Here is a 12,332-nt window from a genome sequence, read left to right as displayed (position 1 = left end):
TTCCCAGTCGTTAGAAGAGAGTGTGTGCTATGTATGTAACAGTATTATGTAGTATAAAACCTGCCGACATCCCTGAACCCCCCCCCCCTCCCTCTGATTGAAACTTCACCGCCCCTGCTCCCTCACACAGCCTTTCTCTGTGGCCACAGGGCTTTCAACTGCTCTGAAGCCTGCTTTTCGACCGAGCTTCTCGTGCCATCGGTAGATTTGATGTGCTCGGCACCACGTATTCGTCACCAACGGACCGCGGCGGAACGTAGAAGCTGGCCCTTGAGGTCTCCCATGACGAAGTTCCGCAACCACTAAGGGATTGTTTGATGAAATGCCACATATAGGCCATGATGAACACGTGTCGTAGGGAGGCATCGCTCATAATTTCCAGAAGCCAATGTTGCCCTTGACCAGCCTTTCCCAGTTGCACATCGCGCTTCAGCCTTTACAACGCCCGTTCGGGCATGTCCCAAACGCAATAAACTCATCGGTTTGACACCAGAGCTTCGTAGACCCACTATAAATCCGTCAAGCGCTCGAAGAGGTACTCCGCACCGCGCCGTCACCCAGACCGTCCCCGAGGTTGTTCGGCCTGTCGGGTCTGACGACCACAAAGCCTACTTCCGGGCGCGGCCGTGAGCGAGAGACCCGGAAACCTTGCTCGGAGGCGCCCGCCTGCCCAGTGACCTTGGCCCAAAGTCCGGACGAGGAGCGGAAGGACGGGCGAGGAGCAGGCGGCCGGGGCAGCTCTTCCGAAGCCCTCCCCCCAGGCGGCGCACGGGGGGCGCCGTAATAAAGATCTGCCTCCCGGAAGGAATAGTCGTTCCATCGCGGGCCGAGCGGCCCGCTGTCTACATCGGTAGGCGAGGCTTGCGACGTTGTGCTGACCTCCTCCCAGATTGACTCGGACAAGGGGGTCGGACTCACGATCGGTGGAGAGTGTCGTATAGAATGCATATCTGTGATGGAATTGGAGGTCGAAACCGTCCTGGAGGAACTGTACAGGGAAGAGCCGAGGCTGCGTGGATGGTCCGCAGATGAGAGGGATGCGCTCGACCGTGGTAATCGAAAGTAGCGACTTGAAGCGGTCGAATGGCTCAGGCGCATAGTGCTGGGGCTGCCTGGCCTATATGTCGGCCGCAAGGAGACTGCGTTGGGCTCTTCAACATCATGCGGTTCTGGATATGATGTGTCGAGCTCGTTGGCAGTAGTATACATGGAGGCCAGATTTGATGGCGACATATCACGCCGACGTAGCTCACGAAGCCCGTAAACCTACAATAGTGCAAGTGTTAGACGGGAAGATGACGGCAGAAAATGAGACCTACATCGGGCTTTGGCGCTGTCCACCAGGTTTTGACGATGTTGGCAAGATCACAAGCTGCGGGGACGAGAAACCCAAGCACAAGCATACCGGCATGAATACTTAGGAGCAAGTACCCGATGGCACTCTTGATACCGGTGGTGGCAATTCCAGGCAGAAAAGCGACCAGAAACACCAAGCTGCAGAGCCTGATGGTAGCTGCGATGCTTCCGACCGAAAATGTCGAGTACGCCTGGAACCCGGCAATGCTAGCAAGCAAAACCAGCTCGCAAGCCCCAAGAACAGCCAGTTGCGCCACGCCGGAAATCTGCAACCCGCCAACGACAGCGCCCCGAACGAAAGTGAGAGTAAAAATGATAAAAATGAACCTCTCGTCATGCCGCTGGAAGTCTTCGGAAGGAGGCAGCTGTCTGTATCGTTTGGTGCTGTCGAAGAGGAGAGCGCCTAGGTTGCGTGTTGGGATTTGCCGAACGAGCCAGACAAAGGCAGCCATGATAGCGACGATGAGCGTGGCGGCCAGACTTGTGTGATAAACAGGCAGCCACGAGGCTTGATCGAGCTGGTAAAAGGATAAAGCCACCAGAGGAAACATGAAGTACGACAGTACGACACGCAAGGTACGGTTGCAGGCCTGCCGCATCCCATGGCTCGATTGAGACGGCCTGTTGTCTGAGCTGCGGTTCCTGCTCACAAGCCAGGAGACCCTGAGAACCAAGGCAATGCTAGCTGCAACGGTGAACACAAGAATGACCATGTTGAGCCAGGTGTCCATCGACATGGGGGCGCCAGCAATCTGGGTCATCAACTCCAAACCATAGGTGCCGCCATAGGTGCCGTTCAGCACGTAGATCCCATCTTCCACACCTTTGTACACTTGCCCATGGGTGATTGGGCCGTTGACAACAAGAGACCACCAGTTGAGATGACTGACAACGGGTTGATAGAAACCGGGGTACCGCAGGTTGAGCCCACCAGTCAAAAAAATGAACTGAAAGTACTGAAGACAGTCCCCGACATTCGGGAGGACTGACCGAACTGGGCGCAGTTCATCATTATCGAAATTGATCGGGGTACTGGAGACGGAGCGTGCGATGCCGACGAGGAGCACGAAGATGAAGAGAGCCCACGCCGAGTAAGTGATGGCGGAGGAGATGGCTGGACTGAGAGCCGGTGTGATGTTGGCCTGTTGGCAGGTGATCTCTTCTGAATCATTCCCCTCCAGATGGAAAGTGATGTGAAAGGTCGACAACGGGGGCAAAGGGCCAATATCGTTGGCAATGGATACGTAGAGACTGACGGGATGTGCCAGGGGCGAGGCCCGATTCTTGGAAAAGTCTAGTTTCTCGCACGTCGCATTTGTTGTGGTGCGGTATGCTGAAGACCGCCCGAGCATTTTGACTTGGATTGTCGCGGCGGGCACCATAGCAGAAAGCTTTTGGCATTCGGCCGCTTCTATCCACCGCCCAGCCCGCAGGGTAAGAAGATTCTCGCGGCCGTCGTTCGACGGCACCAAAGTGGCGGACACGCTCCCTGGGACGAAGACATCGAGATGGGTTGCCGGGCCGTCGCAGTGCTGCCATTGCACGTAGGCTCCCGAGACAGAGGTGGCTGCGAGCCATACCCATGCAAGGCGTGCAAACATTCCTCGTCTCCGTCAAGGCCGCGTCGTCTCGCTTCGGATGAATAAAAGGTTGAGTCGTCTGGTGCTGAGTAGGCGGGGGGTCATTGATCGCCCTTCTGCTGTGGTTCGAAAGATGACGGAGGAGAGAAAGATGGAGCCGCCCCGGCAGACGTAGGCGACCGAAGAGGATAATGGAATGGCTCAATTCCTTCTTTCCACCTTCCGCGGTAGATCCTTGACGTTGCACTGCCGTGACTAAACCAGCCATTAGCCTGCTCGTATCATATAAAAAGGGGGTTTCCACTCGATAGCGAGGATCACTAGCTCAAAAACACACAGCATCCCCTTTTTGCGGGGCGGATCGAAGCGACCTATCCCTGAGCGGTACGAACAAGGAGCGCAGCAACTACATAACAAACCGTCTACCTCGTTGTAGGTTATGGCATGGAAGAAAACATAGTAAAGGGGCCGCGGTGGATGTGTCGAACAACGAGGTAATAAGTGCTATAGTGGGCCGGGACAAAGGTTGACGATGGCAGCCACATGATCTTGGCAACCACTCCCGGCACTTACGGCAACGATGGACGAGGCAACAAGTTGAAAATCTTCGGAAGCACGCGCCACAGGCCGGTTGAACTCTTGACAGGCCGCGTGCTAATCCAACTTTTTGGTAGAAAGATGGCAGCGCCTTCTCAGAGACAAAGCCGGTCGAGAATACGGTTGATGGCGGAAGCCATTTTCAAATGGCGCTTGTAAGCCACGGCATTGCCATGCGGTTTTAACGTGTGATGGATGCCGATGCCGCAAAGGGAGACGACACGCCGTTTCGCCAAAAAAAAAAAAAAAAAAAAAAACAGAAAAGAAAAAGAAGGAAAAGAAAGAAAGAAAAAAGCGGAGTTGAAGCAGGCGCAGCACCTAGACAGCTATCAGGGTAGTTGCAGTCAGTTTGCCTTGACTCTCACCACATCGTGTACCAGCAATGCAATGCAGGAGACATAATTCGTAAGGCTGGTTACTTGAGCCGGCGTTGCAGGCCTGCCTGCCGTCAACGCATCGATGTGCAAGCAGTTTGGCAGATGGCTCGAAACGACAAAGGAGGAAGACCTGTCTATAATTCCCCTGACACGGATAGGAAGAGTGGGCCGAGCCGACATCCGCGGTGGAGGAAAAATGGACCCGAGTCTATTGAGATGCAAGGTGGCATGGCCCTTGTTTCGTCCTTCGGCACTCGGTGCATCGGAACTGGCCAGATACATGTCAGGACATATATGTGTCGTTCGAAGGCGATACGGCTTTGAGAATAGCGAATATTTGGGGCCATGACGCGTATATTTACAGTCTGTACGCCGCCTCGCCGAATACAAGCGGTAAATCTTTGAGCCAACAGCGGAAGGCATCCAGACCAAAATTTGTATGGAGTAGATGTGCCCCACCGCCGCCGTACCGCCAGTCTCAGGGGTGAGTCCAGAGGTCGGACGGGACCGGGAACTTCGGCCACTGGGTGGTTTGCCAACTTATCGACACGTAAAGTTGACAAATGGGGAGAAATCAATAAAGACGGCAAGGGCAAACAATAGTGCGATGCGAGGTGGTAAAGGGCCTGACCCCGAGTCGCGGTACCGGTCGAGGCCAGCTCGTGCTAGCAGACGGGACGAGTCTTGTTCGCTAGAAAAGAAAGCAGATGCGCTGAAAGGCTAGTTCGACATGCGACGAAGGGCGGGACGAGAGTCGGCGAGGTGCGTTGTTTGTTTACCCCTGCGCAAAAGGCGTCAGGGAGCAATTGAAAGTGCGGCAAAGAGTGAGCACAGGGCGCGGTAGGGGCGAGCGGGCGGGCCGCAGCGTCGTACGAGCGGCGCGCATCACCATGTCGCAGCGATATGGATCAAAGTGAGTCCAATGTTTGGGATTCATCAGCGCCTGGGCCATGTGTGTTTGTACGTCTTTTGGTTTGTTTGTGTGTGTGGTTGATGGAACACGGCGTGTTGAGAAGCGGCGGGTGAAGATGTCGAGCTCAGCTGGGCTTGAAGGCAGGCAAAACAAACAAAAACAGATCAACAAGTGTCGGCGGTGGTTGCTGTTTGACCGAATCGAAAGGCAAACAGAGATATGACGATGGGGGAAGGAGGGGGGGGGGGGGGGGGGGGGGGGGGGGGGGCAACGCCGAAGAGGAGCAAGAGCGATAAAAAAAGAATAAGGATAAAAATAAGAATAAAAATAAGAATAAGAAACAAGTCGAGTCAGCCTTGTCATGATTCAGGAAGGAACGATGGATGCGAGGGAACTAACTGCAGGTGAGGCCGAAATGGGATATGCATGGCCAGTAACACAGCATGGATGGCTCTTGCCTTGAAGGAAGGGTTCGAACCACCCACGTGGGACGGAAGGGCCAACGGGGAGGTGTGCCACGGCCTCTGGATGGAAAGACCGGACGGTGATTACCTTCCATTGGGACGGACTTCGGCCGTGTCCACGTCAAACAGAAGTTGCTCACCTGCCTGCGGCTGCAGCCTCCAATAGTCGGTCTCATGGTGATCGATCGGGCTCGGTGTCATTCGTTCCGACAGCCGCCCTTGCAGGACACAGCTGCAATTGCGGCAGGCACAACGTGCATGCTCCTCCCTCGACCAAGGTGCGAAAGGCGCTTGGCCGCATCGGGCTAAGCGAGCAAGCCACCCAATCTCTTCCTCTTCCCCAAGCTTCCTTCCCTGTTCGGACCTGCATCATCAGCCCGAGCTCTTCCTTCCCTTTCATCCATAGCTCGGAGTTTGCTCCACCGCTACGCGCCTGTGTGTCATGTTACAACCCAACCCAACGACGTTTACTTGCTTCTTCTCCATGTCTGTCTTCAACCCGGATGTACCTTCGAAGATATCCCATTGCCGATAGTGGAAGAAGCACGCCGACCAACACCAAACATCTCCCCCGCCCAGTCTACTCGTGACCACTAGTCACCCGCGTGTCGGACGTATTGCTAGACAGACACGATCGAGTCGAATCAACCACAATTCAAACCTCCCTCCACGAGACTCCCATTGCACTTCTGCATTGGCGCCAGCAACACGTACGCACACATGCGAGAGCGCTCTAGTCGGCTGTGACAGCAGAGTAGTCCGCAACGCCAACGCTAACAGCACCACCAAACGAGCTTCTTTTTACCCGGCGGACGAGGCGCCATGTGGCTGCTATTGACTGCCCGATCTGATCTCATCGAACCCCACCTCGATTCGGGTCCCGTTTTGCCATGACCGCCGCGGATACAGACTGCGTTGCCATGTCTTTCACTGTTTGTCCATCTGCCGCCGTCCGAGCATCCCTGCCTTCTCGCATGGCCTCTCCCGCGAGTCTCGTCTTCTTTCGATGCGACGACGCTCTCCTCGTGGCTCTCGTGGCAGACATCGCCCTCGGTGGCTCATGGGTGTGAGCAGTCACCGCGCCTAGCCCCAGCTCGCTCCCTTGGATACTATCCGTGTCTCGATTATTGCTTCTTTTTCTCTCTCCAGTCTTCACGCACCATGTTCCCCGCTCGGTGCTTGCGCTTGCTCAATCTGCTGTTTGGACGCTCCTTCGAACCTCACCCCTCTTCAAGTTTCCTTGCTTGCCCAACTGTGCTTTTTTCGCTTGCCCTGAAATGTCTCTGGCGCCTTCAATATCTCGCCCTAATCAAACCAGGCCTGGGCGCGTCTGCACCATCCCTACCGAACTAGACCTCGCGACCCCCAATTCAGCCCGCTCGAGGCATGTGTGTGTGTGTGTGTGTGTGTGTGTGTGTGTGTGTGTGCCAACTGAACCATGTAGTAGAAGTCGGGAGCTCTGCGTCGCCGTCTTGCTTCCTTGCCCTCGTGGTCGATCTAATTACCGCACCGTGTCTTCTACCAGCAACGCCCTTGACAGCACGATACGATGGCGACCGTCTTATTCCGCGTCCGAGGCTGTTTGCCGCGCTCTGCTTTCGACTTGCGCGCCTGGCACTCGTTGCGTTTTGTTTATTACTGACCCTGTCCCCCGGACCTTCTTCATTATGCAACCAACAGGTGCTCCGCCATATCCGCTCTTTCAAGGCATCTTTGGGCCTTCACTTCCCGAAGCAGGCATTCACTTGTTTACTCCTCTTGCCTTTCGATAATCCGCCATGAGATTGTCTCTTGTAGCACTGGCTTCACTGCCAGTGCTTGTTGCCTCGTTAGCCTCGACCGATTCTTACCGTGACGCTGTAAGTTCTATAATCCTCAGTTTTTTACCGCCTCGCATCTCGGCACTGGCCGAGACCTTGGTGTGCCAGTTCCCTGAACGCCTGTTAACTATTGAATCCTTTCTCATAATAGGATCTGCCTCAATCAGGCTACCTTCCGAACCACAACTTGAACCCCAACGTCGCAGGCTCTTCGAGCTTCATGAACTTATGGACGTTTACATCCCCTGTTGCCAAAGAACAATGGCTGGCCAAGCCTCTTGTATATACGCCCAATGGCCAATCAGAGCTCGTCATCACTGCCTCCGAGATGAACATTGTCCGTGTTTTTGACAGCAAGACGGGCAGTGTGTTGACAACTAGGACGCTTCAGCCTCCTTTCAGTGCCGCCGACAGCAACTGCGGCGACATTCCCGACTGGATTGGTGTCACTGGCACTCCCATCATCGACCCCAACACCGACATCATGTACCTATTCTCCAAAGGCTACAAGGACGGGACCACTTCCGGCACCGCCAATGGAGTCTACAAGATGTACGCTATTCGCATTCCCAGCCTCGAAGACGTTGCCGGCTTTCCGGTTCTCATCGATGGTATGAATGCCGACAATGATCCCTCCCGCTATTTCGTCGGTGGCGTGGCCCTGCAGCGGCCGTCTTTGACCGAGCTCAACGGTCATATCGTTGCGGCGTTTGGATCACACTGCGGTCGTTGGAACTACACCGGCTACCTTCTCTCGGTCAGCAAGACCCCGGGCGTCGGTCCAGTAAGCATGTGGGCGACCGAAGCCGCGCCGGGCGCCCCGAAGCCTCAGCCGCTCGACTTGGCCAACGAAACGGGTGGTAAAGCAGGCATCTGGCAGAGCGGCATGGGATTGCCCACCATCGGCAACAACATCTTCTTCGTCAGCGGAAACGGCCAAGGACACGCCAATGGCAACGTGCCGGCGAGTGGCAGGCTTCCCATGTCGACGCTAGACGAGTGTATTGTGAGGATGGAGCTATCCGCCGCTGGCAAGCTCTCCGTGATCGACTATTTCCAACCCTACGACTACATCGGCCTCGATGCCGGCGATCGCGACGTTGGTTCCTCCGGATTGGCCGTTTTGGACCCCTCCGTCTTCAAGGGCGCCGGAGTCAACCGGATCGGTGTGACTGCGGGAAAGAAGGGCCGCACTTACGTGGTGAATGCCGACAACCTCGGCGGTTTTCGACAAGCGCCAGATGCCGGGGACGCCGTCCTGCAGACCATCGAGCTCGGGAATTCTCTCTATGGTGGATTTGGTAGCTACCCCGCCGAAGGTGGTTACATCTATGCATCCTCTATCGGTGGCAGTCTCGTTGCATACAAGCTTGGGTTCGACTCCAAGGGCGCGCCCCAGTTCAGTCTTGCAGGAAAGTCAGCGTGGGTCTCCGCCGGTCGAGTCGGTGTCGGCCAGATTACTGTCACGTCTGACAACGGAGGACTAGGTACCGGAATTGTAAGAATGACCTCCCTACCCTATGGGCGCGATGAGGCGGATTCACTAATAGTTACCAGGTTTGGGTCACCGATGTCAACACCGGTCTCATGGCTTTCCGAGCCGTTCCTCAGGATGGTGTCATGGTTCCTCTCACTCTCCCGTCGTCCCAGGGAACGAACAAGTATCAGCGTCCTGTCTTCGGAGACGGCCGCGTCTTCTTCCACGCCAACAACAACAAGCTCGTATGCTTTGGAGCTCCCGTCAACTCTGCCGTGAACTGCACCAGCCCGGTTGAGTTTGGCTCCCTCGAGATGGGATCTACCGCCAGCGCCAAAGTCAGCTGTAAGGCCAACGTTGCACTCACAAAAGTCAATGGCTGTTCTGTTTCGGATCCCTCGTGGACGTGTTCCAACTCGACTCTGCCACAGGGCGCTGTGGCCGCGGGCACGTCCTTTTCGCTGGATGTGACATGGGACCTCTCCAACCCAGCCGTCAAGGCTATTCCTGGTTTCCTCACCAGCTCGTTGACTCTGTCCATTAGCGCATCGGCAGATTACGCCTCAACCACTGTGGTGTCACTCCAAGGAACTGTTGTCAAACAAGGCCCCTTCCTCAGTGCGACCCCTTCCGATATCGCCTTTGGAAGGCTTGTGCTTCGAGACGCTCCTGATGGTTTGACTGGCACAGCTCTGTTGCAGAACGTGGGCAACGCTACTCTGACCTTTACCGGATTTGCTTGGCAAAACGATGCAGGCACTTACAACAATATCACTGCCGATGGCGGTTTGGGCTCCGGCTTTTCGTCGTCCAACTTCCCCGCTGCTGGCTCCTCCCTTGAATCCGGCCAAAGCTTGTCTGTCCCGCTTCGGTTCTTCCAGCAGGCTTCTGGGTCGTACACGACAAAGATAGCCATCTGGTCCAATGGTGGTACGGCTGTTCTCACGCTGAGCGGCTCCGTCAACGACCCGCCCGCCGTGACATTTGAGCTGGCAGACGGTCTTGGCAACTGGAACGCGCTCTCGGATTACAAGGTCACGTTTGGAAATGTTCTTGCCGGCGCCTTGGTCGATAAACAGATCCGTGTTTGCAACAAGGGCGGTGCACCTCTAACGATAACCATCTCTAAGCCACCTGCATCGCCTCAGTTGTTTGCTCTTAACCCTAACCACGAGCTCACTGAAGGGACACAAGTTCCGCCGGGCACATGTTCGATAGGCAGTGTTGGCGTACACGCAGCCCCTGTCCAGCCGAACCACCCGTCCCAGCCTGTTAGCGCTCTGTGGACTATCAGCACCGATGGCAACGACCCTGTAACGGGCAAGGCTTCCGGTTTACACAACATCCTTTTTGAGGGCACCGTTGTCACCAAGCAAGTCGGACCTCTTCTCACGAACGGGACCGCGCGCTATCAGTGGGTCGGATGTTTCCAAGACACTACCAATCTCGGTCGCAACCTAGCGAACTCGGTGAACAACGCCGCTCAGCAGAAGACGAACACTCTCCAGCAGTGTCAGGGACTTTGCCTCGACAGAGGCTTCATTCTGTCTGGAGTCCAATACCATCAGGAATGCTGGTGTGGAGGAAACATCAAGAACCCCTCCACCTATACGCAGGAGTCTCTCAACCTGTGCACTTTTGATTGCACGGGCGATGATACTCAAGCTTGCGGCGGTGACAACGGACACATGAGCCTGTACGCAGACATAACCTCTTTCGATATCCAAGGCTTCTATAGGTCGCTCAATGCCCCTAGCTCAAGCTCGTCAGTGCGGGTGGCGACGACGTCTAGCACCATGGCTGCATCTTCCAGAACGGTTATTCCAGCCACCTCATCGAGCGCGTTCTCTTCGGCTCGCAGCAGCACAGGGGCATCCAGCTCCGTGGCATCCAGCGTATTTTCGTCAGCCACGTCAACTTCGCTGTCCTCCAGCGGGACTGTTTTCTCTTCGAGCGGCCTCGCCAGCTCTTCGGTTTTATCCAGCAGCGGCGGCGGCGGCGGCAGCAGCAGCATTACTACCACAAGCACCATTGCTTCGTATACCTTCACTTCCACAATTTCTTCGTCGAGCCCGACGTCAACGATGGTCATGTCACCCCTGAACCCCCGCATGCCCGAAGTCGTTAATGGACAGTGGCAATACGCCGGTTGCTTCAAAGACCTTGTCAACGACACACGCCTTTTGAACGAAGCTTTCTCGGCTACCGATGACATGACCTTGGACAAGTGCGCTACATTCTGCAGTACGGGCGCATTCAATGGCGGCGCTTTCAATTACTTTGGTGTCGAGTACAGCCGCGAGTGCTACTGCGGCTGGGATGTCAAAGCAGCAGAGACAAAAACCTCAGAACAGGAATGCTCCGCGTCATGCGTAGGCTCCCCTGTTGGGTTGTGCGGAGCAGGAAACAGGCTTTCAGTCTACAGAAACACGGTCCCCAACCAGGTCCCGAGTGCTCCTCAGCATGTGCCGCAAGCAAACGACTACAAGTTCCTGGGCTGCCAGACAGAGGGCGTCAACGGCCGCGCGTTGACCGGAAAGTTCACCGCCGCAGATACAATGACCGTCGAAGATTGCGCCTCCTTCTGTTCCATGGACGGATGGAAATTCATGGGTGTCGAGTACGGCCGCGAATGTGAGCACGTTCTGTCTATTATTCTCACTTGTTTACTGACACGACTCTCCAGGTTTCTGCGGCAACTCGACCAACGCCGGATCTGTGCCCGCTCCGCTCGCGGAGTGCAATATGCTCTGCGCTGGAAACAAGGTAAATCTTCCAATGCCTACGGCATGGCTCATGCTAATATGTGTGTAGTTCCAATACTGTGGTGCGGGTAGCCGTCTCGACCTCTACCAACTCTCCTCGCCTGCCTCCAGCGCGTCTTCAAGTATCGTGGTCTCTACGAGCTCGGCGGTTTCGAGTTCATCCTCCATCACCATCATCAGGTCGTCAAGCCTTTTATCTGACCGTGCTGTCTCTTCTACTGCGTCATCGACCGGTAGGGTACCAACCGTTCCAGCATCAACGACAGCCAGCAGTTCGAGCGGCACGGCACCAAGCACAACAACAGGGCCCGTGGCTACAGCCACTAACGGCTACTACTACGTCGGCTGCTTCCAGGACAGCAACACGGGCCATGCGCTTCCCGGGTTGTTCGCGAACAACAGCGTCACCCCCGAGCTCTGCATTGACTATGCCAATTCAAAGTTTAGCAACTCGCCGACGTCGACAACGAAGATGCCATATGTTTTCCTCGAGTACCACCACGAGTGCTACGGAGGCGCCACCTTCGACTTCAAGGGCGCTGCTGTCACCTCGCTGGTTGGAAACAAGGCTTGCAAGAACTACTGTTACGGCAGCGTCAGCACATTCACCACAGATGGCAAGGTCACCACCACCACTGGCACGGCCAACTATTGCGGCGGGCCCAAGATGTTCGACCTGTACGCGTTGTCAACGCCTGTCGCTTTCCCAACAACGGGTGGTCCTCTGGTCACTAGGACAGTGAACTGAGGCGGTTTCGGGATGCTTCGTTATTAATTGCATAATCACGCCTGTTGACGAGGCTTTAAATATCTCAACATGTCATTTTCCTTTTCAGTACATACCCAGGCATTCCCAAAGATTGGATGCCCAGAGTCATTTGCATATTTAGACTTCATTTCAAACAGATACTATTTTTGCTCATAACATGTCCATCTTCAGTCATTTACGCCTCGCACGAGAATCGTTATATCCTTCAATTGAT

The 12,332-nt window shown here is 55.4% G+C and overlaps 3 protein-coding genes across 3 annotated transcripts; 1 reads left to right on the top strand and 2 right to left on the bottom strand.

The window, feature by feature from the left end:
- Positions 1 to 1,034: 1,034 nt before the first annotated feature.
- Positions 1,035 to 3,273, bottom strand: LY79DRAFT_240054 (uncharacterized protein). The gene is made up of 2 exons (XM_060551737.1): positions 1,316 to 3,273; positions 1,035 to 1,266 (listed from the first exon to the last, which is right to left on the bottom strand). Exons 1-2 carry the CDS (start codon positions 2,955 to 2,957, stop codon positions 1,250 to 1,252), a joined length of 1,659 nt encoding a protein of 552 aa, XP_060413068.1. The 5' UTR covers positions 2,958 to 3,273; the 3' UTR covers positions 1,035 to 1,249.
- A 496-nt stretch (positions 3,274 to 3,769) lies between these two features.
- LY79DRAFT_240048 (uncharacterized protein) lies at positions 3,770 to 4,596 on the bottom strand. The gene has a single exon (XM_060551736.1). It carries the CDS (start codon positions 4,331 to 4,333, stop codon positions 3,878 to 3,880), a length of 456 nt encoding a protein of 151 aa, XP_060413067.1. The 5' UTR covers positions 4,334 to 4,596; the 3' UTR covers positions 3,770 to 3,877.
- A 2,120-nt stretch (positions 4,597 to 6,716) lies between these two features.
- Positions 6,717 to 12,264, top strand: LY79DRAFT_633995 (WSC domain-containing protein). Its single transcript, XM_060562222.1, has 5 exons — positions 6,717 to 7,146; positions 7,259 to 8,605; positions 8,665 to 11,218; positions 11,271 to 11,350; positions 11,399 to 12,264. The coding sequence occupies exons 1-5, from the start codon at positions 7,066 to 7,068 to the stop codon at positions 12,095 to 12,097; spliced, it is 4,761 nt and encodes a 1,586-aa protein (XP_060413066.1). The 5' UTR covers positions 6,717 to 7,065; the 3' UTR covers positions 12,098 to 12,264.
- The last annotated feature ends 68 nt before the right edge of the window (positions 12,265 to 12,332 follow it).

Source organism: Colletotrichum navitas (genome assembly GCF_030913465.1).
Source record: "Colletotrichum navitas strain CBS 125086 chromosome Unknown LY79scaffold_38, whole genome shotgun sequence".
In the NCBI taxonomy this organism is placed as follows: domain Eukaryota; kingdom Fungi; phylum Ascomycota; class Sordariomycetes; order Glomerellales; family Glomerellaceae; genus Colletotrichum; species Colletotrichum navitas.
Note: the sequence above shows the minus strand (reverse complement) of the source record. Positions and strands in the feature narration are given on the sequence as shown.